The sequence below is a fragment of the Ptychodera flava genome, chromosome 11 (assembly GCF_041260155.1).
Source record: "Ptychodera flava strain L36383 chromosome 11, AS_Pfla_20210202, whole genome shotgun sequence".
Taxonomy (NCBI): domain Eukaryota; kingdom Metazoa; phylum Hemichordata; class Enteropneusta; family Ptychoderidae; genus Ptychodera; species Ptychodera flava.
In genome coordinates, this window is record NC_091938.1 from 3,603,604 (window position 1) to 3,629,961 (window position 26,358).

The 26,358-nt window shown below is 34.9% G+C and overlaps 1 protein-coding gene across 28 annotated transcripts; it reads left to right on the plus strand.

The window, feature by feature from the left end:
• Window positions 1–170: 170 nt before the first annotated feature.
• LOC139143288 (islet cell autoantigen 1-like) lies at window positions 171–26,358 on the plus strand. 28 transcript variants are annotated; one of them, XM_070713486.1, is made up of 14 exons: window positions 171–291; window positions 3,485–3,650; window positions 6,149–6,178; window positions 7,931–8,114; window positions 8,501–8,573; window positions 9,201–9,324; window positions 9,998–10,196; window positions 10,703–10,927; window positions 12,079–12,279; window positions 14,978–15,091; window positions 17,061–17,185; window positions 19,396–19,571; window positions 23,795–24,055; window positions 24,433–26,358. In XM_070713486.1, the coding sequence occupies exons 2-14, from the start codon at window positions 3,640–3,642 to the stop codon at window positions 24,714–24,716; spliced, it is 2,007 nt and encodes a 668-aa protein (XP_070569587.1). In that variant the 5' UTR covers window positions 171–291; window positions 3,485–3,639; the 3' UTR covers window positions 24,717–26,358. The 28 variants fall into 28 exon arrangements, with proteins under 28 accessions (XP_070569587.1, XP_070569589.1, XP_070569593.1 ...); XM_070713488.1 differs by having other exon boundaries at window positions 24,436–26,358; XM_070713492.1 differs by having other exon boundaries at window positions 19,396–19,517.

The window sequence follows — 26,358 nt, forward strand, 5'->3', positions numbered from 1 at the left end:
TTAGAGGGCGCTGGTAAAGGAAGTTGGGGAAAACCACTTAGTTGGGAGGGGTAGCAACTTTGCCTATCATGTTTACCATACAAAGAGATATCAGAACGACTAATCGATAAAAACGGATTTTATATCGTTGCAGTTATGCAAACTGCGAAGTTTTAGGTACCTAACGTTTTAAATTTGATCACATTTCAATTTCACCCTACCTCTCGAGTCGTTTGAATCGAGTCCTGAAGGAGAAGTGGTGCAGTCCTATCCGACGCATCATCAAAATGGCGGACGTGTCGATATTGTAAGGTGAGCAATGTTTTAAAATTTATATTTTAATTGACAATAATTTAGACAGATTCATGCCGTAAAATACCTTTAAAGGCAGTGACGGTGCATGACCCTTTTACCTTGTATATTACTCTCTCTGAACACAAACGATTTTTTAGAAATTTCGACTCTGGTTTCGAAATACTTGTATATACAAGGATAACAAACCCGACAACGGCGAAACCTTTGCAATGCTCGGCTGGCGGCTCCACTCGATGTAGATTGGCTGAAATTTGCAAAAAAAATGTTCCAGATAATCGCATTTTTACTGGGAAAGACGGAGATACTAGTTGAGCGTTGTCATAGTGAAATTGGAGTACGAGGACATCACAAAAATAACAAGACGCTAGGTCTCGGTGAATTACGGTCACGGTCCCTCAACAGAGTATAAATCGCCGCCATTCACGATCGTCTCAGCTCACACCTCGGTCGGGGACGTAACAAGATTTTGTCTCCTTTTATACGAGGGGCCTATAGCCATATACTTTTCTTTCTCCAATCCGCTGGAACAAGGTTTCTATAATGTCATAAATTTCGAAGACGAACGCCCGGTTACGTGGTTTTAACATATGCTTACCTCCATGACTGTAACCAATATTACAATATTATTTGTTAACACAACAGGTGTCCCTTTCTCTTTGCATTATCAAATGTATCCGTCTCTTATCTTGCTGGTGAGTGCTTTTCAAGATTGTAGCGTAAAAATCGCTATATGTTCAGTAAAATACAAGTACTTTGGAAACTCCGTCCTGGTAAGATAGCAAATTTCGATAGAAATTATTGGAAGGCTATACATGTAAACAATTACATGTACATGTATTTGCTGAGAGAATCAAGCCTTTCATGTGTTATAATTGCATTGTGTGTACTTCCTGTATGCTAATTTGTATTGTCTATATTAGTTTGTACACACAGTTTTTTGCTACTGCCATCATATCACATTTTGAATCTTCAAATATTGATGCTCGCTGAAAGTCTTAGCAATTTAACAGACTCAACAAAAACTGCATGATAATTGCAATGGAAATACGTCAACGTTGGTTAAAAGCTCAGGTTGTTCAGGACTTTTAGTATCCAAGGAAGAAACAGGACTAATGCAGTGTTATCGTATAAAAAGTCAAAACCAAAAAGAATGAACAGGATAACCAAGGATTAGGGAAATTTGCTTTCTGCTGTGCATTCTTGTTACTATCATACTATATTCTTTCTTTTAATTTTGCCCCGCAAAAATCACATAAATATATGCAAGTGTGTCCAAACTGAAAGAGATGCTGTAACTGCTGACCAAAGAAATTGACCAAGTATTTAGTTGACCAACCCCCCCCCCCCCCCCCCCACCCCCGTCAAGATACAACATGGTATTCATAATTCTTCATTTTGTGTCATTATTGATATTGTCCTATGTCTTTTTTTATCTCCTGTTGTTTTGTATAAACATACCAAATGTATCAGTGGTTTACTGTAAATCCTCTGTGAGTCATACTTGCCTGCTGGTGCCAGCATGTACACTGTATTTATAGTGGGGGGCAGTAAGCCTGCCTCTATGTGCTTATGAAGCTTTCCATTTAGGAAAGGTGGTTCTTTGCTAAAGTCATATGATGACAAATGAACCCATTTGTGGAATTATACATTATAAATGAAGGAGTACATATGTATATGTTGCAATTTAAGTAGGAAAAGAATCAGACTGTCATTTGATAGGGAAGGCCCTGTTTTGATGTGAACAAACTTCATAGGGTCGAGGTCATCAAAACCAACATTGAACAGCTGTCTATGACGATTTTAAAGTGCTCTTTTGGCTCTGTCAAGATGAGGTCATTCTATGATGTGTGTGATAAGTTCTGCGTTTCACCATTTCATTTTAGCAGAGAACAGTTTAATTTTATATTTGATCTAATGCATGGCTTTCACCTTCATTAGTAGTGAATAATGATACATCATGATTTTTTTAAGGGCACTGAATTGGATAGCCCCTGATGAAACATGTTAAATTTTAAAAGTTGAATAAATTTATAACTATTTTGACACATGGGAAAACATATTGTTGAACAGAGGCGTACACTCTTACGTGTGGTGCATACATGCATGTTCACTGGCATAAACATGTGCATGGTTCTGAAATGGTGACAGAGAAAAAACCAATTCGTCACAGTTTACACCAGTGTGAATGATATTCCTTCCATTATGATTCTTCATTAGGAATTGTACTGAACGCCCATCTCAGCATTTGATGATTTGAAGACATATGTCAGAAAGATTAGGCATTTATTGAAGTAGTTGCTGTCACCTGTGAAACATCTGTGTATTTGAATACAGCCATGTGTAACACATGTTGAAAGTGATCAATCTGCAACGGTCCCAAGTATGTCCATGCCAGTACATATACATTGTACATGTACATAGGCAGCATCTGGTGTGTTATGGCATCAGCAATAATTTACCAATATTTATAGCATTATAATCTCTTCAGATACATGTAAATACAACTATTTAGGGGCAAAACATTTGTAATACACAACTAAATACATTTTAAACAATGGCAGAAATCTTCTCAACATTATCCATCAATCATTTACATGTTACATTGTATGTACTATCTGTTTGTTTAGAAATGTACTCCTGTTTGCTTATCTGCCTATGAATATAATTAATCAACAAACGAGGGGATCACCTCTTGTATGAACCCCTATGGCCTACAGCTGAGTGCAATCATGGATGTTAATTATGTCCATGGTGCTAAAATCAGCGACACATGTGGTTTACATGTAGAAGGAGTGTGACTGTTGATGTCAGACCTTTACTATTCTTCACGGTTCATCAATATCTTAGTTATAAATCTCTAATTTCTGTAGATTTACTAGTTTTCAAAAAATTTGGTTGTAGTCTAGTATCATATGGAAAACCATTTTTTACCTGTGCAAGTACATGTACCTTGATGATGTTGCAGTATTATATACAAATATTGTTAGAATACATACATGTATTTACTATTCATGTTTCATGAGAATAAAAAAAAATTCAAGTTCAAGGGATCAAAAGTTGGCCAGAAAACAAATGCCTCAAAAAAGAGTGAATTAGAAGTTGATGCACACATGTTCCTCGTGAAAACTACTGTTCCTTTTTAAATTGCATTCAATAAAATTTACAGTGGTGAAATTTTTTATTTTATCAGGATTTTCTGTATCTCTAGCAGCCATAGAAGAAGTGATTAATCCATAGCTTTCATCAGCAGCTGCTAGGCCTGTCAAGGCATCTGTACCTTAGTGTGGTAAATTCTCTGAGTGGTGAAGATCATTTCAGTATAATATCCCGTAGGGCTGAGGAAATATGGACTCTGGGTAAGTGCACTCTAATGTTCATTTTCAGTAATTCACACAGGTCACATACATGTACTGTTTTCTGGATCATAAATCTTTTTTTTTTGTACATTAATACGGCTGCATACTTTCTCATAAACAGGTAAATACACCAGCTGTAGCATACTTGTGCGTTTTGGCATACGTATAGGTTTTACAAGCTTTCCATGTATCTCTATATACTTATCTCTATATACACGTACCAAGTGCCCATGGTGTTAAGCAGGCAAAATGTGTAATAAACTTGCATACTAAATTGAAGGTTATTGTTTTTAATTGTAATTACGGATATTCTGAAACTTGGAAGTCATTTATTATCATTCCTCTGTGAATTTTCCATGAAGAAAAAAAATGTTACTTTCTCATGTATAAACATATTGATTGAGCACTTGGAATCAGTTCACTTTACTGTACTTGTAATCTATGTATATACATGTATTGTACATAATTTGATACATTTTAGATCATGCTTCTTAACAGTAACTGCCTATCAAACTCTGGCTGTAAATGGCTTGGTCTTGATCATTAAATGTATATATATATCTGTGATAATGCTGCAAGATTTAAATAAACAATCAGTGATGGACCTCATAAACTACGATAATACTGCACCTCAAAATTGGACAGCAAAAGTCTTGATGTCCAAAATTTATTTTCTGTCTCTGATCATGATGTAGTGTTGTTGTTATAAACATATGAACCAGTATTGACATTTTCTTCCTTGAACATTTTATGGTTAGTCTCGACACCAGGGCTGATTTACAATTCCTTGTCTGAATCTTGGATTGATAGTATCTTGTTAGAGGACACTTTTAATCATTGCTGTTGGAAACTCTGCGATTGAGTTTTGCTTCAAGGTTAATCCTTCAGAAATTAAGTTTGTATGTGTGACCTATGGAGAAAGATGTAGCTGGCAGTTACACAGATTAAACTCTGCTTACATCACATAGACAGGTAATTTATTGCAAGAAAGTATTACTGATTGACCTGATGAACTCTTGCATTGAGGATCAGTTCTCGCATGAAATGTTCATAAATAACAAATTTGCATATTGTAAATGATTTCCACAGTGACTGCTTTCATGATGTGCATCTTGTATAAAATGTACAATGCATTACAATAATTTAATGAATCAATCGACAAATTTATTATATAAGTGAAATAAACCTGAAGCCAAGGGCAATTGCAATGATGTGTGTACAATGGTACAACATAAAATGCATGAAGCTCCTGAACAACTAGGCTTACATGTATATTACATTTCAAGGCCTTCATTTCTTTCAATAAATTCTTGTAAATTTATTGCCTTACCAGCCATTTCACTTCAGGGTTCATTATTTATCCAAGAAAATGTCTGCCAGGGTCTCTATATGTACTGCAGTTTGTCCATTTGATTCAACAAAACAAAAACGGTTATCAAGTTCGAGTACACATATTCAGAAGTCATTCACAACCCATCTATGGTTGACATACAATGATGTTTCCTTCCTGTCTCAGCCTTCCACATAATATACAATGTACATTCCACACGATAGAAATGTACATGACGACATGGGCGGTAGAAGCAAGAGTTCTAACTTCTATTATATTGTAGATAAGACTCAGTGCTAATATAATTAGGAAGGAAGCTGTGCACAGGTGTGGCAATAGAAAAAAAACAAACCATAATCATAATTTTTGGAAAGATAAATGTGTACCCACATCAAATAGAAATTTAAACTGGACAGTGAGTGTCCTGTCCTCATTTATAATCTGTCAGTTTTATTTTCTTCAATATATTGATAAATAATCTGACACAATAGATTTCCAATCACAGTGTGTTTGATATTGATTTGTGATGCAATAATGGCAAATGCAACCATATATTAGAAATGTTAATATATAACTGTTAATTATACTTTTTGTAAGTACCTTGTAAGCAGAATATTCTAAAAACTTTATACTTAATGATTGACTTTGTCAATACTTAATCTAAACTCTGATAGTCCAGGAAGTCATTGAAGGTTGTTTCCATAGAAACTTGATAAGAAATATGACGTTGATATGGAAGACAGAAAAATGGAGAATAACACTTTAGTAAACATGTTCATCAACACAGGCAGGAAGGAAAATAATGTGAAAGGCAACACGCACTGACATAAAGCTATTTTCAAACACCCTCAAAGAATGGTTAATATTCATGTGCCAGCTACAATCGTCCATTTATCTTCTACCCTATCCCCTACATGGCCCATTATAAAAAGATTTCTGAAAAATTATAATGATGATTATGATGATAATCATAATCCTGGTATACTATCATTAATGATGATGATGATGGAAATGGTGATGAAGACTGGTTCTGATTATTGTATACCATGATATTTATGTAAATGTAATTGACCATGATAATGATCATAGTCTTTCATAAAGGTGTCTTATGACTGAGTAAATTTTAACAATTCTCTGTCTCATCCATTCTTTCCTCAACTTTCAACAGTAACAGTTCTGATCATGAGGATCAGGAGAGGTGAGATAATGTCAGCTAGAGAAACGCTCACTTGTCACATGTTAGTTGTGTGGTTTCAGTGCAGTGAATTCTTGTCACTTTATTCTTTGCTAGTTAGTGTAGACTTTTGATGTGATGTTGTGCTGTGCTCTCATCATACAATACATGTACATCAGTGTGTCTTCTAAGCCAGTTTGATACACCGATGACTCACATTATTTTTTCGCCAATGCAACTTTTAATGTATGTGTTGTGATATAGTATTGACTCAAGGAAATTTCAAGAAATTTCTGACTTGCCCCAAAAATTACAAGATATACTGATGTACATGTGTTTGTGAATTCATTATACTAACTTGCACAATTTCCAGAGAATTCCTAATCACAGCTTTTTCATGACAGCTGTACTGGTAGTTTTAGCATACACTACAGATAAAAAGGAAGGAGACTTAACAAATAAATTGAAAAACTACAAAAGCAATTATTTGTCATCAAGGAACATTTACTGATGTCTTGACAGTTGTATTCTCTAGTGTTCAAAAATATTAGACGATTATGAAAAGATCAAACATTCTACTGAGATTATGTCTACCAGCTCAGACATTTACCAGGTCAATACGACAAACAAAGCTATGTGGAAAGCAGTGAAAGCTCTGAAAGTTTGTGAGAACCATAAAATATTCTTCTGTTAGGAGAGCAAATTACATGTATGTGGAAAGCAACAAAAAGTGCTTGGAGATGTGAGAACTACATAAAATTTTACTCTGAGGAAGAAAAGACAAACATTGTACAATTAAAGCATATGAATACAAGGTACTTGTATCATGAGGTCATATGTTAAACTTAGGTGTTATGGAATTCCTCCTTTTCTGGAACGGTTATGTTTACTTTTAATAAACAACACTTCTCCTAACAAATCCTTGTTTTACCTCCTACAATGGTCTTGTTTAACATTCATGAGAGAAACACATTCTTGCACACATAGTGTATTTGGTTACAACAAATAACATTCTGTAACATACATGTCTGTAACAGGCATGTGCCCCCTGAATTGATTTACAAACATCAGCATATACCGGTATATCACATCTTAATATTAGTTGGTACAGCATTTGTGTGTTTAAATGGCTCTGTTTAGTCATAGACCCTCCATTGTTTTTTGAAGGGTCTATGGTTTTAGTGTCAGAGATATGCCTGAATGCAATCAAGCAGTTGCGCAGAGTTCACCTGTGTTTCCATGTATATTATCACAGTCCCTCCACACATCGTGTCATGGAATATTAGCTTTTTTTAACATACATGTACAATTTGTAGTACACATATATTAATAAATACAATATGTGAAAGTTGTGGTTGCTGTGGTACATATATGTAAATTTGTATTTACAAGAAAGTCGCTCTCCATTATGTTATCAAACAAATATTCCTTTTGCATACCTTTCAACAAAAAACATACAAAACATTTAAATTTTACAGCCACAAGTATGAAATGGTTCACATATTGCAGAGTTGCACACTCTAGAACAATATTAAACTCTTTCACCAACACTGTTATTTCCAATAGCATAATCACAGTAGAGTACATGTACATGTATACCAGTACATGTACCTTTTGACAAGTGAATTCAGATACACATCACACATGTCCTGATATTTGTTACACATTCATGTGTGCTCTTTTGTCACAAACTCCCCTTTCACCCTTCTCCTCCATTGTCACTGTGAAATATAAGAGTGTGAAAATTAATATATACACGTTTTGTCTCCATTACAGCCGAGGATATTCTCGAGAGTCTTATGACAGGCATGTACAGAATTATGGCAACCAGCCAAAGTCTGTAGCCAGTAAAGTACAGAGACAGTACTGGGTGACCAAACAGGCTGTCATCAAGAAATTTGGAAAGAAAGAAGATGAATTTGTTGTAGCCGGAGATGCTGAACTTGATGCTAAATTAGAGGTACAGTGTGCTTTCAATACTTGGAGTTCAGTCTAGGAATTATATATGTATGTAGCCCTTTCCTTTTTACCATGACACAGGTATCAGTATAATATCAAAGTGATGAATTCTTAAGTTATAGTGACGTTCATCATTTCAATGATTCATCCTTCTTTATAGTCTGTTGTAGGGATCCATTTCTCAAACTACAAGATCTCACTTTAGTGAAAATACTTTTGGACTGTGTTGACTTTTGTTGAACACCTCTTTTTTGTGCTAATGATATCTGTAAACACTTGAGAAATCGGAGTAAAGACAACTAACAATAGTCATACGTGAATTGCAATCCTTAGGGAGAAAGAGGATTGATGTACTTAATTCCACGTTTACTTTGTTTATCGCATTAGGTTTTTCATGCAATCCAGAAATCCTGTATGGATTTGCTACGTGTGATAGAGAAATATCAAGATAACATATGCGGTAAGTGTGCAGTATCTATAATTTTGCTGTGTGCAATGAAATACCGTTACATGGTTTCCCATATAAAGTACCTCAGTAATTTTCATGTAATCTGTTCATTGCATTTTAACACCTGCTAGCCAGTGTCTTGTTAAATCACTGGTGAACCAGTTGTTATCAAAGCTCTGTCCAATCCCATTACCTTCACAGCGTAGATGTATCTTATTGGAGAAAAAAATAGATATTACGGACAAATCATATCATAAACATTGTTGGCAAAGAAACGCAGTTCCTGATGCTGTATGTGTAAACATATTATAGATATTATAGCTAGATGATGTTAATACTATTGTTTATAAGTTTATCTTTACTTCAACTGAAGAACAAACACTACACAAGTATGCAGTGTACTTAGGAAATTGGATAAAATGCCCAAATAAACAATTTCCTTCTAATTACTTATTAGCATTAGCTTATTGTTGATGAAAATCTCATTTGCTGATGCAAATGACAAGTTAGTTAGAACAGTTACTGATAAACGGGCAATCAAATTACAGCAGAGAATTTACTAACTTCTGTCAATTGATGAAGTTGATTGGTGAATGATGATTAATAATGTTGTTATTCGTGTCCATTTTTTTTCAACAGCTTTGTCTCAAGAGGAGAATGCAATGGGTAGATTTCTAAAGCAGCATAGTTCACAAGACAAGACAAGAGCCGGCAAAATGATGGCTGCAGTTGGCAAATCACTTAGTTTCACATCACAACAAAGGTAAAGATACAGAACAACTTATCAGTTCCTTGCCTCACATTTTATCACATAAAAACAGAGCAATCTTACTATGGTAGATTGTCCATGTGTCAACTAGTTTCTAGCTGCAATAGAGAAGTGTCTCCATGCAGGTTTTTGAGACAATCCGAAACATAAACAGAGATTGGCATGGCAGATGATCTTGATTGGAACATCTATCACTCAAGGCCATCCCTTCTATTTTGAGGAGGTGAGGAGCGCCCTCGCATGCCGGATCTTTCAGTCTAATGATAACATGAAATAAAACAAAGTACTGGCATCATGACTGTCTGTTTATACCTATACAGCTCCTTCAAGAAAAATCCCTTCACATTGCTTGAAAAGTAATAGATTCAAAGAATCCAGTTCCTTTGACCTGTATCCTTCCAATTTCATGCCACCATTGAATAACACCAATTGAGGCACAACATCTCCAATATGTCGCATTTTAACAAGAACTTGAACATTTTCAAGCCATTGAAGACAGAGATACTGTAAATATTAATTTTACTGACTGAACCTCTATGTGGGTATACCAAGTAAGTGCAAATACTTGTAAGCTTTTGTTCAACAAAGCAAGACATGGTGATTGCTTCCCTTACGGAAATTGAACTCCTATCAGTGGTATTTATCCTGTGTTATTTTTGTTCTTCAGATTGGCATTACGAGCACCTTTAGTTCGACTTTACCAGGAAGTTGAGACATTTCGTTACCGTGCCATATCAGACAGCTTGATGACAATCAACAGAATGGAAGGGACCAGGACAGAATATCGTGGCGCTTTGCTCTGGATGAAAGATGTATCACAGGAACTAGATCCTGATACCTACAAACAGTTAGAAAAATTTAGGAGGGTGAGAAATTAATGAGAGTGAATTGTTCATTTTATTTATTACATGGTATAAATATTCCAATGCTCCCTGTGCGGAATCAGCCCATTTTCATGGAAATGTTCATCTTATAAAACAAAAACAATAGATTAAATCATAGATGACAAATGTTTTGCTAGTACCAGTGTGTAGTCAACCATAGGAAAAATTACTGTTCATGTCGAATGATTTCCCACTTTGTAACCTCTCATGGAGGTTCTCCGTGAAAACATGTTTTGCTCTGGCGAGTAATTCAGTTTAAAATCAGAAATCTATTTTACCATCTTTGACAAAACACTTGAAATATTCTTCATAAACCAATAAGAGAACATTGTCTGAGTGAATGGCCCAGCATAGCATAGAAAGCCATTTTTTCTTCAAGCCTGGTAAATTTTGTACATGTACAATGTCATGTGTAAATCTTCCAGTAACAATCTCCAAATCATTATTTTGGTGCAATTCTCAAACATCCAAATGTTTCCTCAACACAGGTACAAACCCAAGTAAGGACAACAAAACAGAAGTTTGACCGTCTTAAGAATGATGTATGTCAGAAGATTGATCTACTAGGAGCCAGCCGTTGTAATTTATTTTCCCACACACTAGCCACCTATCAGAATACCTTGCTTCATTTCTGGGAGAAAACGTCTCGGACAATGAGTGCCGTGTCAGAGAGCTTTAAGGGATATCAGTATTATGAGTTTAATATGTTAAAGGTAAGTTAAGATTACAATGTCTCTTAAATGTCATGTACAAGATGTTAGATTTTATGCATTCTGAACTGAACTAAACTGGTTATTGTGCTAATGATGTAAATTACCACACTTATCATGATTGTGCATTGAGAAGTATTGGTAAGTTTACATGTACATAAATGTATGCATTTAAGAAGAAGGAGCAAATTAGCAACTGAAGATGTAGAATGGTGGAATAATGTTAGCTGAATGTTAACCTATCATAAAAACAAAACACTACAATTGATGAAAAGAACTGCCTTCAGAGAAAAAGGAAAGGGTATGAAGATAATAGATTGAAAAGGTTTGGGTTTACCGGTAGTGCTGAATTGAAAGTTGATTCAGAGAATTGTTTGACAGGTACCACATACTGTAGGCTAAATGTTTATTTATGAATTTTGTAGTAAAACCCTAAATACAGAGCAAGTATTTATTTAAAAAGTAATGAGGCTGCTAAGAATGAGAATGGTGGCAGTGAATTTTGGGTAGGTATTTTAAACATTCTAATCTGTATCAGAGTTGATTTTAGTGTACAGTACAGTCAATAAATGATATACAGTTATAGATGTCATTTCACAAGGTCACGCACGGAGTTAGGGTTTCTTTCTGTAATAAGAAAACTTGCATATTTGGCCAACAAGATCATGTGATTAATAATAGTTAATATAATTGTATGAAATCATGCAAAACAGAAGATTGTTAAATTAGAAATTATCACCTACCTTTTGTGCATATGAATTTATGGTTTAGCTGTTACCATGGTATTGTTTAACACTGGAACAAAGGTGTATTCTATAAAAAAGAATTTTCTTTGGACCATGATGTGGAATGAGAACACTTAGATTGCTTGATAGCATGGTCGGTCTGAAAGGTAACCATAGCTACAGTGTCATACCCTATTAGTGGTCTGGGGTCCAGGACAACAAAGTATCACTTTCAGTCCGTGTATTAGCAAATCCATTGGTCTGAGGTCATGGAAGGCTAAATGTTTTGTAAAGACAGTGGCATTCTATAAGATCAACCACCAGTGAATACCATTGTAAAGTTTTACACATTTGCATTAGTATTCATTGATGCTTCATGTTTAGTCATTTGTGTTTGTGGTGAACCTTTCCTCCACTGTGATTGAACAGGAACTAGGCGAGACAAGCAAACAACTTGCTGAACTGACCAAGGATGGCTATGACAACTATAGGAAAGACAAAGATGATGATGATAGCGAAAATTTTGATGATTTGTATGAAGATCAGGAGGAGCCGGAAAGACTTATTGATTTACTTGATTTTACCGACGAACAGGAAGTGAGGAGAAATGATTTCAGTCAAGAAAGACAAGTAATTAATTCATTAGAAGAATTTAACTTTTCTCGGGTTTTCTTTTAGGATGGTGCTTTGGTGATGGATTCATAACAAACCTCTTTATTCTGTATGATAGCATGATTTATTTAATTAACCCTGTTTCAGATATTTTACTTTTAATTTTTGTACTAAAGTTCCACCAGTATACCATTATTTGTCTTTCTGCACCAACTTTTACTTTTATTGATGACAAATGTTACATGTTTACGAATCCACCAGAAAATCACCAAAAATCTCGGTATGGTTTAAACTCTGTTTTGATGAAAAAAGGCTCACAAAAATGACTGAAATGATATAACAAAATGACAAAATATGGGTTAGTTATGATAATATGATGCATGTGTTGGTTATCCCAATCTGTCATTGATAGCTCATGGCTTGCAGTAAAGAAAACGGTTTAGTCAAAGCAGGAGACTTGCTGAGCAGAATAGACAATACTTATTTCAATATTTTGTTGAGCACATTTTAACACCACACAGAAAGAGTAAAATTTCTGAAGACATGGTAACTTTATACTGAATTTTGTTAGTTGGTATGTTGACATGCCCCCATATGTGTATGTGTAAGACACACAAAAATAGAAAGTCAGTTTTGAAAATGTCATCAAAAATTTGGAATTTGTAAATGCCAGCAAGCTTCTTACAAGTCCAGTAGTTCTGGAAAGAAATAGGGCATACATTGTGCTTTACAGGCTGGGTTATTTTCCTGCATGCTTTATTGTCACACTCTCTTTCTGTTTTTGATAATCCGTTACATAGATGATAGTACCTTACAGTTATACATTGCATGCCACTCTTTATTATAGTATTGCAATATAGTTGTAGCATTTCCCTCTCTTCTTATTTGCTTGTTTCAGACATTTTGTCTCTTCTATACAGATGAATTTATGTTCAATTTATTTATCAGTTATTTATACATCATAGTGATACAAATTGAATCTGTTGAATGTCATATTGCTGATGGCATAATCCTTATATACATCAGTAGATTTCAGCCAGACACTTGTACTTATCACTTACTTCCAGACTTGTTCATCAGTGTGTGTTTTGCAATCACAGACTCCTCTGAATCACAGGGTGTCTTGGGCAATCAGTTTTCTTCTGTTCTCCTTTCCACTCCGGTGGTTTATTTCCAAAGGAAATTTAATCAAACACTTCACTCACTTCAACTCATACATACGTATCTTTTCTGTTGATCATTTATCCACTTTTCATGTGCCATGTGCTGTAGTTACTGCAATTATATATGTTCATGTCACATGTCAAATGGTTTTGTGCAAGCCTATCACAATGGACATACACGTACAGTTTACAATCTGAATTGTCCATGCATACAAGAACATCACACACCATACACATACTCATGATGCAGACACCACTATTCACCAAAATTAGCTGTTTGTTATCTGTGTGTCATTTTTATTTATTACATGTGTACAATAGTCTAAAAATGTATGTTTGGTTTTCAGATCTAAACATGTAATGTTTGTCCATCCTTTTCAGATACCTCGTTTTTCATGCTGTCTCTCATGTTCCCAAAATCTATCTCAGTACTTATTCTGAAGACTTAAGATATTAACCCTTTGAGAGCTGTAATTTTTCCCAGCAAAATTTTAGTGCAACATTTTACAATTTTTTATGAATTTTCCAGTAATTTTTTGATAATTTTCAACAAAATAGACATGATATTCATTGGCTACAGTTTTTTATCAAAATTTTGGCAAAAATCTGAAAAAATTGACTGGGGTATATTTTGTAAAGGTGACATAAATTGACTTTTGCTCTCAAAGGGTTAGTGTTGCATGAAGTTATCTATGTTCCACAGTTTGGAACAAGATGACTTTCTTGAGTGTATTGAATAAGCTGCATTGTAAAGTGAGAAACTTCCCCAAAATTATCAAATTAGAGGCTCATACATTCTTGCTGTCAAAGATGCATATTGTATCAAAACAGATACTCATATACAGGAATGAGAAATCAGAAACTGTTGTGTATCTGTGTTAATGTACTCAATAATGTTGTCTGCCTGAACCTGCCTGTTTTTGTCCATCGAAATGCTTTATTGTCAACCTTTACCATTTTGTCAGTTTCATTGATTGAATTTTGTTCAACAATCTCCATCGTCCATTTACACTCTGATCTTTCCAGTAACTGCTGTTTTTACCTCAAAGTTGGAACATACTGGTATTCCTGAAATCATCAATAAAGATCCATATTCTTTGCATGTCTTACATTGGGAACTAATCTCCTACAAGTCTGAAACACTTGATACTCTATCAGTGATTCATGGTCACACACACTGGTCATATTGTGTTTTCTATAGCATTGTTTTCCAAAAGGCTTTATGTGCACAGTGAACCATCACTGTTCACAAGCATTTGACAACAGAGTATTTATGACAAAAACACTATTCAACCTATACATCGCTGTGTAATCTAATGGTACACAATTAGTCGTTAGGTTTAAAATATCAAGACATAACTCTGCTATTGGGGCACAGTATATTCCAGTTGTTCTCAGTGAACACTACATGTATTCTCTTCCCATATGTAGTATTGATCTAGACTGATAGGCAGATAGATAGAGAACAATAATGTTATTTTACAATCCTGTGAACCTATCCACTATTGTAATGTCCTGTGTCTTGTTTTCCTGTATTTTTTCCATTTCTGTAGGAGCTTATAGAACCCAGTAAAAAATTAGCAGAAATGACGTCAAGTGGCGACTCTGGTAGAATTAAAGAAACCCAAACTGAAGATATCCTAGGAATTGACGATTTATGTCAAAGTGTAATGTCTCCTTTTGTCGTTGTGTCTCACCAGTCTGTGCATACCCATAGTTGTGTAAATAGACAAGTCTTCAAATAGACATAGATGAAACCACAGCAAATATGGGTGTGGACAGGCTAATTTATATGTCTGTGTGATGTTTAACTGTGTTGTAATTGCATGCAAGTATGGGTGTCTGTAGCACAGTAGTTAACAGCTGGTGAACATAGTAACCATAATGTTTATACAAATTGTTGTTCTGATATTATATGAAAACCAGAAAAAAGTCTGAAATTTGACACAGCTTGCTTGCTAATCTACAACATGCACGGACTGCTATGGCAAAGGTCTGCTTTGATAGCATTATGACAACATCCTCAAGCATATCCTCATTTCCCTTTATAGAAATCCAACTGTGCAATAGAAAACATGGCAGGTTTTACCAAACTAGTGATGAAAGAGTGACCAAAATTTGCAGCTGTATGCTGATGTACATGTACAATGACATCATACCTTTGTGTCAGTGTGTGAAATACTGTTACATAGAAATAAAAATCTACATTAAATGTTCATCAAGTTTTTATTATTCTATTGTACTGTTGGACATCTGTGTAGGTATTAGGGATGAGTATTCATTGGTTCAGGTAACATTCACTCGTTCAAAATGCATGCACACGTACTAATTCAACATGTATGTGTGTATACAATTGCAACGACATTGTTAAGTACTGCTAATGAAGGCCAATGTTACTTTGTCGAGTACCAAGCCAACACTTGAATTACAGTATGACTCTTGACTGATTGACTCATGCACCAACAGTAGCATGTGCTATGCAAACCTCTAATTTTGAGTATGTCAGCGCTACAGTAGCGTATGGGTACAAACTAACCATCCATCGGTTGCAATACACAATATGCTGTGTACGGTTTTGGTAATGGGACTATGGTGTGAGCATTGCATGAAAACTGCACACCCATACAGATTCTGTGTTCATAATTAACCACATCTCACCTGGAATAATGGTATCAAATCACAGCAAAGATGCACCACTAACTCTTGTATAATTTGTGTACTTCTGGAGTTTTCTTCTCATCCATTTGTATTGATCTGGACATATTTTTTTTCTAGGCAATTGGACTTTTCTTTGTCTGTCTTTCTAGCTGTGCAATCTCTTTTGGCTTATTCAGCTGCTTTTGCAATGCCCTACTCTGTTTCCTACTGAAGACCCAATATTTCAACTTTTTGATCTTTCTCATGATGTAGAACTGGCACAACAATGTTTTTCAAACTGAGTAAACTAAGCCATAACATATTGCCTCTTATGTAGCTTTGATTTCATATAATTGAACCATTTTTCAGGGCTTATGTGGCAATGCTCAATTTTCTTGCCAAACAAAGATCAGAATCGGAAATATTTGGGATCTGAATATTTAATTTTTTTTCTATAAACAGCACTTTGTAAGCAATATCAAACAGACTATAAAGACATGTATCTTGGTTTTCAGAAGTTAATAACAAACTGCTCTATTCCTTTTCTGTCTTCCTGTGTTGTGTTTTTGTTCTGTCTAAATTTTGTATCTGTCATTTAAAGACCATATCACAATCATTGCAGGTGGTACTTTTCTTTCAACATAGCCAAGTTTTATGTGTTGCATTCTATATTATTCGCACTTCATCAGTTCCAAAGGAACAGTCTGGAATTATGAATGTAAATGCAAGTGCCATATTAGACACACACTTACACTTTCCGCAGCTGTATCATGTGTGCTGCTGCCAGCATGATGTGAGCATGTGACCTATGCAAAGTTCAAAGGTCATAGCAGTGCCATGTTTTCTATGCATTGCACACAAAATGCTGGTACAGATGGCTTACAGTTGCTAAGCAATGTGAAACTGAGCTGTCTTTGTAATTTATTTCAATCACACTGCTCATATCTGCATGATGGAGTCTTTGTGAGGTAACTTTGTCTCTGTTGCTGTGTGTTTCAGGATCTGAATGAGTCGTCCAAAAAGCTGAGCCAGAAAGGTAAATCGGAAGCCGAAAAAGAAAAGGACCAGGCAGAGAAAGATGTTGACACTGCTGAAGAGGCAGAGGAAGGCAGTCTAAAAGACAGGTAAACAGTCATGATGTAACTCACACGGATATTAAAGTGCAGTGGTCGTCGCACTGCATATGCTCCTGAAGGGTTCCCCCTGTTGAAAACTTATGCAAGAACGCTGCACTAAGTTACAGGTTGATTACAATGTTTGGGATATTGCTGCTTGTGGCGGCTGATCTGTCACAAGATACCAACTTACCAAATGTAACATGCAACAAAAGGTCAATTAATCTAAGTCAATCTACTGTTGCGTGATGTTGAGTCTTACAGAGGCGGTAAACAAAATGAGGGACTGCTCCCATCTAACTCAGAGTGAAGTGAGAAGACTTAAGGTGGTTGGAAAGGCTAGAGCGTCAGTTATAAAATTTCAACAAAACTATTAAAATATAAAAGTAGTCAACATTCTCTGTGGAATAAAAAAACTAGACATTTGGGCACAAAGGCATTGCAGAGTTATAGCCTGTTAAAACTTCTGAAAAACTGACCTAATAAGAAGAAGTTGGGGAGTCCTTAGTGTATTAACTATGGTAGAGGTCCCCTAAGCTGTTAATAAAATGTTTGAAAAGGGAAAGTCATTTTTTGCTGTTTTTCAGGAAAGTTTGACAAGGTGGTGCTGGCATTCAGAGTGAGTGACTGCTATTGTAAATGCATTTTTAGATTCTTTGAGTGTCAAAGAGGTGTCAAAAGTGAGATTAACAAAAAAACTGCTCTATGACTTCAAAGAGGGGTGCAAATATGGCTTGTTTTCAACATTTTTGACAGAATAACAGTTTTCCTACATAATTGTATACCAATTTAATCCAACTTTGAAATGAGATATGGACATGGAATTTTTACAGCCTATTAACAAGGTTACAGATAAGATTTGTACGGCACAATTTTCCTGTATTTGAAGTACTTTTTGAAAAATCACATTTTGAAATTTGAAAGAATTTTTAATAATTTTTTGATATATAAACCCATGTAAAATCATGAAAACAAATTTTATTTACAAATCCTGCCGTACAAATCTTACAATAAATAGTGTCAACATATTTATAACTAATTTGGTAATATTAATACTATCCAATTATTATTAAATTCAAATATGTAAAAAAAATATGAAAAATTAAATTTTAATATTTACTGGTGTCATATTTCAAATTATGGCTGCAAATATACAATTTTTATATTCTTTGGAGAAAATATTAACTAAGGGAGTTATCCTGAAAATTTGAACTAAATATCTTGATTCTAACACTTAAAACTTGACATTAACTCTTAGAAAAGAATTGGTGCAAAAATACCTTTCCAACCACCTTATGTTTAACACAAATTTATACAAGACAGACGTAAAGAATTGTCCAGTGGTTTACAGCATGAGATTGCTCCAGAGTTCATGAATTCCTTCTCCGACGTCAGCTGTGATTGTGATTGTTATTGTCTATCAGTTTATTTTACCGTCTGTCTCTCTGTGGACTTTTTAATGTTTTATATCAATCTTTTAACTGGAGTATTTAAAGTTTTTTCTTATATTTTATATAGATTAAAAAAAACTGTCTTGTACGTTTTGACGCTTTTTATATATTGTACACTCATTCTATTTGACCTTGGGTCACAAATTGAGTATGAAATAAACCATAATAATAATAATAATAATAATAATAATGTTTATCAACGAAAAAGTTGCGCATGCCCAGTGCGACAACCACTGCACTTTAAGTACATGTTGCTGTGTTCCTTCATTGAAGGATTGTATGCAGTATTCCTGCTTACTTTTGTGCTTGAACACCCAGCTGCTTTATTACATTAGCTCAGATAGTGGGAAAGATGACAAAATTTGACCTGTTAGTCACTGAAGAAGATGGATGTGTCTGTCATTTTTACCTCACAACACGTCTTAAACCTGCTCACTCCATTCCCTGTCAATGGATCCAAACCCACCATTAATAACAATGAGTTTTGGCTTAACCATGGTTGTGAAACTCACCTTACAACTAGGCCAACCATGTGTGCACATGGAACATATGTTTTCACAGTAATAGTGCAGAATCTCATTGACTGAAAAACCTAATCCTCCATGATATTACCTAAATCTCCAGGGTGCCTTGAAAAACATACTTGATTTGGATCTTGTCATTGTTGAACAGGTTTCATCTTTATGCCAGAGGGTAAATATCAAGGTTGCCCCGACAAAATTGTTGGGTTTGAACTTCTGAATCATTGTTTGCCATTTCTACATCCAGACTTATTTCCTTTGAGGAAACCAGGGACAGGACACAAGATGAGTTTGACAAACTGTTTGGAGAGGCAGAGGCCAGACGGAAAGCAGAAACTGGAGCTATCAGTAACGTAAATCCTGATGATGGTAATGCATTTCTAGATCTTCTAGCTAATAGTTGTGATGACAGTGTGAATACAGGTACTTGTTTTTTGTTTCTTTTTTCTACTTTTATCGATATACTTTCTTTTCATTTTCTACTAATGTGAACTATTCCATATAAATACATAATTCTGTCATTTTATTTAATCTTATGCATATGTTATTATTATCTTCCCATATTTGCTTCTTGAATGTACCTGCAGACAATTTCATTTTCTCTCAGTCTGTAGAAAATTTCTAGTAATTTTACTTTTGTTTCACATACTGTAGTGTATTGCTCTTCCGTTTAAATTGTATCTTGTTTGTTGATATGCGTTTCATATTTTGTTGCTTGAGACTCCGACTGACTTTGTATTTTTGCCATGGTGTCTGTTTCATAGTTTCATTTTGTTTTTGATGTGGAATTTTGAATTCCATTGCCTTCATACCTGTTTGAAAAAGGTCTCCACAGTCATGCATGCTGTCATTTTGTTCTTCTTTGACTGTGAGTGTGGTTTGCAATGTGAGTGTGAATTCATCAGCATGTCAAAGACGGCATGATGTAGCTGTGAGTGTAATTGATATACAAAGTCAGGTGATTAGGATGCTTGGTTTTGGGCTGACAGAATGGTAAATTGTAGCTTTGCTGACAAAATTATTCCCAACCGTGTTGAAATTGCAGAGGAACAGAATTCAAATTTGATAATGTTATGCAAATGAGCAAAATGATTAACCTAGTATATGATAGCCCAAACAAGGGACTGTGTGCCTGAGGGATAGTGACCATGTGCCTGATATCAGGAGTGCAAATGGTATCCTGCCTCGAGGGTACATAGTCCTTATTTGTATTTATTGCATGCCTGTTGTACATAGTTTTCACTGACAATCAAATGCTTTATTTCCATGTTAGACAAAAATCTTTGAAGATAAACAAATAATTTTCAGGATTGAATGGTGCATTGATATATTCAAATCAATTTTATGAGGTTTATCAATTTTTGTGCATAAATTTTGTAAAAAAGTGTTTTCTACAAAAAACACATAATTTGATCATTTTTTAGCTACTATAGACTATAGTCTATAGAAGCTATTGGGATGGGTATCCGTCCGGCGTCCGTCGTCAGTCTGTATGTATGTATGTATGTATGTATGTATGTATGTATGTATGTATGTATGTATGTATATATGTATGTAATGTATGTATGTCCGTTTGTGAGGCGTCCGTCCACTCAAATATCTTTAGAACCGCAGTACTTACTGATTGATATTTGTTGTGTAGATGAAAAATATGATTTTGAGAAACTATTTTTTTAATTTTTTGATATTGTTGAAAATAGGCAAATTAATGCCAAAAAAGTGTTTTTGGTAAAAAATCTTCTTCTTCATAACCGCTGGTCAGACAGCTTTGTTATTTGGTATACAGGTCCCTAGGGATAACCCAACTTAGATTTGTTCAAATTGTGATGAAATATGCAAATGTGTATTTTTAAGGAATTTTTTTGTCATTTTTGGTCAAAGTTTGACTTACATTGTATGTAATTCTTGTACTGTATAAACCCTATCAATTCACCCAGAAAAAAATAATTAATATAATTTTAAATAATTGAATTAATTAGGAAATCATCAAAGCCAAAATAATTTTAGTGTGGAATTATCAGAAAGTTCAACTTTTTTTGACAGTTCATAGTGAATTGAGGATTAAAACATGTAAAGGCAACTTTCCTGAATCCCAACTTTGATATATTCTGAACCACCATTTATGTATCTAAAAGAAATTGCTCATAATAGTTTGTCATGATAGGGTGGTCAAATAAATAGAGATAGAGAAAGTTCTAATTTCCATTTATGGTTGACTTGGTAAGGATAAATAAGATTACTTTTTGAGGAAAAAAATAGAGTGGTCAATTAAAAGAGTGGTCAAAGTGATAGGGTTTTTATGGTAAAGCTTGGCTGTAAGATTCCTCGTGCTATTTATAGCAATTATGCAATCTGTGTAAACAGTGCAATGAAAGTGTAACATGATTCCTTATAATGCTTTTGATGACCTGAACTTCTTAAGTTTCAAACATTTGTCTCTTCAGTGTGCTTTCTCTGAGTACGTACAGTCTCAACTTATTCAACAGAACTTACTTACAATGTTAATTTGAAAGTTAAAATGTGCTTGGTTAATAGGATGAAAATACTGATATTAAAAGATAACCAGCTCAAGATTCTTTATAACCTGACAGATATGCTGTTTTTTTATGAGTATAATCTTGATTAAGCAAGTCTTTTTACTTTGTTTACTTAATTAGAATGTAATTAACTCTCGTTTATTTGCTGTTATAGCTCTGATGAAATATGCAAATCTGTATTTTTACAGAATTTTTTCCATTTTTGGTCAGGCCATCCTGAAATGAGCTATCAAAGATATCCACCTTCTTCATCAATACATGTGTCACAAAAGGTTATTCTCTACATAACACAGCAGAGCTCTGTCAACTGTTGAGTCGCTTGTTTTTTCAAAACCGCTGGTCAGACAGCTTTAATATTTGGTTTACATGTCCCTAGGATGACCTAAGTGAGATAATTTCATACAGTCAGGAAATACTTATTTTGTATCCATGTCTATAGTAGCTTCAGGGACTTTGGCCCTATGTTTTAATTAAATTGTCAAATTGATATCCATTTCACTTTAACTAAATGATGACTATGTGGCTTGCTATGTCATCAACAAGTTATCAATGAATCCTATGGGGTGTGGGATAGTTGATATATGATACATGTACTGGTGATAATGACATGTGTGCACCGCCATCATAGAGATAAATTTCTGACATTACTTTGCTTTTGCTGCCACTACCTTGACAGTTTTTCTGCAATTCTTTAACATCAGTGGTTCAAGTTTCAAGGGAATATTCATATATTTACTTAGAATTCAAAACTTATGCAATAATATACCCCTCTTGACCTGTAATGAATGAAAGGAAAATTTGCACAACACAATGTACAAGGCAATGGCGAGTACATTATGTCGTGCAAAGTTTGCTTGAGTCCACTATTGGCCAATATGGGTTCAGTATTGCTATTATTTTACAGTTTTGGCAATACCAGAGAATTTGTAGATGTAGAAAATTTCTGGTGCCATAATACTAAATAATCAGATACATTATCGGTAATAATCTGGTCGTGTGACATTACAAAAGTATTGACAAAGCTGTAATATATTTAAGCAATAAAGCACACCCAGCGATGGTATACCACGAGATTTTGACCAGTTCACGACATATATGCTCGAGCGATAGCGAGTGCATATATGAAGTGAACTGGTCAAAATCGAGTGGTATACCATTGCTGGGTGTGATTTATTGCTATTATATCATAACAGTTTATTGAAAATTCTGGCGAGGAACGACAAAAACAAATTTTTGCTCGTGCTGAGAGCTCGCGCGCATGCCAGCCGTGGTATATTGCCAATATACAACTTTTCGCGTCTCAACCAATCAAATCGCTGTATTTGCGCCATCAATATACTGGTATGATATAATACCTTTATCTGGCATCTGCATCGGTATGTTGATCATGATGCTCAATGATTTACAGATCATTTCAACATGCCAGCATATGAATCCATAATGCAACAAGTTATCACATTAAAACAGAACACGATATATAGATGCATATTGGGAATGACAGGTAGATGTGACAATACAGCAGGATCTTCATCAATGGGGATTGCACATTTCTTCAAGTCAAATTTTCTCTGTATAATTGATGTAGCAAATTCATTCGAGTGTGATAGCTTTCTTTATATTTTGTAATCATTTATGTTGTATCAATGCAATCACAACTCATATCGAATCGATCAATAAATCAACTTATTGATCAATCAATCAATCAATCGAGAAATATTTCTTAAGCACCGATATTCTCTAACAGTGTCCAGTGATGCTATGCATTCTGATAAGTAAGACTGAGATTGTTGTCAAAACTCTTTGAGTGACATAGAAATTTGCAAGGTTTCAAATGGAAAGTGTTGAAAAATATTAAAAGCTGAACAACTATCAAGACAATGCACAGTACACTTTGCTTTGTGAAATATCAAGAAAACACTTGTCAAGTCAGTCAGTTTGAGCGAGATATAAAGTAAATTCTTTCCATGATCCTTTCCTGTGCAATAATACTGTACAAAAAGTTACTCATACTCATAGTGCTTCTTGATTGAAGCTGTTGACTTCAATAAACGAGGTCATATAAATTGTGAAAATAGAAAACCCAAACTATATGCCATTATTTGATTTCAGGTGAAAAGACTGATCTTCTGACAGAAGAACCATCGACAGGAGATGAAAACAAAGACGACATGACTATACTTAATGAAATACTGAATGCACCATCTACAGGGGAGGATGACTTCTCAAAGGAATGGCAGGCTGTCTTTGGTGGTGGTTCATTGAATCCATCAGCCAACTTTACCCCTGTTGAGAGTGACAATGCTGCAGAGTATATGCCATCGAACTTGTTGGATTTGAACAGCAGAATGATGGCCATGAACATGGCACAAGGTAATGTCATGATAAAATGTTGTAATATTGATTCACTGTGTCAACCATATTACCAACAAAATCAATGTAAGTTGTACCAGCTAATAACATAATCAAAATGCATACAATCTTACCAACATACAAAAATAATTATCAGTAGATCATGTCTTTTCATTAGTGTGAGAGAAAGCATATTGTTTGTTGAAAAAAATTGATGTTGAATTTCCATGATGGTAAAACCGTTTGTTGTTTTGTCCATCAAGTGTGTGAAAGTAATCAGTGAATTGTTACACATCTGCCCAAATAAGCAAGTTTGAAAAACCGTTTTCTTCTGAAATTCTCATGAAATAACTGCAGTTTTTCTCTAACTATCAACCATGTCCCTGTGTACATTTCAGCAGGCTTACACCAACCAATGGGTGGAATAGGACCTGGTATGGGTCCTATGGGACCTGTCAATCCAGCCATGTTACAGCAGCAGCAGCAGTTGTTACAGCAACAGCAAGGTCAGAGTTCAAACGCAGCAGGGGGTAAGCAGGGTGCTATGCAGGTACCCTCCAAGAAAGGACAAAAAGCTGATATGTCAGCCTGGTTTAATTTATTTGCCGACTTAGATCCACTCGCTAATCCAGATGCAATCGGACAAGAGGAAGGTGACTCTACAGAAAAGTTGCAGGCCTAAGATATTTAAATTTTTGACCATCTTGACTGTGCATGTCATGCTTCAGCATGCCTCTGATTATACATAATATTGCAATGTTCTTCCTCATATGGACAGAATTCCAAGGTTAACCCATTCGCCTCAAAATTTTGGTATGTGCCAGTTGTTTCCATATAGTACAGTCAGACCATCATGTAGGCTGTCGGGTTGAACGGTTCAACGTCATAGTTGTGCCATGTTGCTTATTTGTTAATTTACTAGAATTTACAGAAGTAAGAATATGTCATATCATACTTTACCACTTGTCAGGTATCAGAATGCGATGTGTCAAATACGACAATTGCATCCATGCGCAGTTTTCTTATCCTCATCTAAAAGTGCAAATTAAATAAAGGAGTCATATTTTATTATTATGTGATAATAGAACAGCTGATATCTGTGAATTGGCCAAACTTTGTAATTACATGCTCAGAAAGTTTCACTCTGGCTTGCCCTGATAGAAAATTCATGCATATAAGTATCTTTCTGAATGGCTGGAACTTCAATGTATGGCAGGGTACAAATCAATCTTCACATCAATAAGAGTTCCTTCCCACTACCTGCAACACTCAGTGCAATCGGGAATCATGTCTAGAAAGTATCAAGCAGAACTCTAGCTTTCATAGGTTACTGGTTCACCATGTTTCTCAAATGTGAGGTGATAAATACTTGTAGATGATTTAGTTTTGATAGAATTGTAACTTGTGAGGACTTCTGACAAGAAAGTCTGAAGATTATAGTCGAACCATTTGTCCTTATTTTGTGATTTTAGTTCATTGTATATGATTGTTCCGTGGGTCCTATCCAATGAATTCTAAAGATTGTACACTAACTATTTGTCCTTACTTTGTGATTTTATTTCATTGTATGTGATTGTTACATTGGTCCTATCGAAGAAGGATTGTACTCGAACCATTTGTCCTTATTTTGTGGTTCAAGTTCATCATATATGATTGTTACGTGGGTCCTATCCAATGAATGTAGGTGTCAAACTGTCATGATGGAATTCCCAAATCTGATGATATCACTGCCAGTGAATTAACACGTCATTTATTAAGTATCAAACAGGGTCTTATGTGGCTTGAAACAAATGTTTTAATACCCTTCTAGAGTACCCTCTCAGTACAGTTTCATTTTCCCTGTGTTGTTGTTATCAATCACTTGTCACAATGATGAAGATAGGCTTTCTAGGGTATGCAGTGTCCTCTATATTATAGTAGCACCAATAATATTTATAAATATCTTACTTGTATTGGAGCAGCATCACTGTAGGGCACCATTGTGTTCCAATACAAATCCTGATTAAGCATGTGTATACAGCCAGCAGCTTCTAGAAACTTAAGTGTACTATACCAAAGTGTTGTCAATAGAAACATAGCTTTCATAAATTATACAAAAGTTGAGGGTTAAGCTGCTTACTTGAAATAAATACATGGTGATATGTGTATATTACATTCCATCAAATCCTTGATCTTGTGTTCAGCATCGTTAGTCTGTTAGGCTGTAGTATATTTCAAATAGTGCAGGGTGTAAGATGTCTCTGACAACAAATGTATGTGGAAGCAGTCAAAATTTTAACTTTGAAATCTGTAAATGAATAAATATATCAATGTGGAGAAATTAA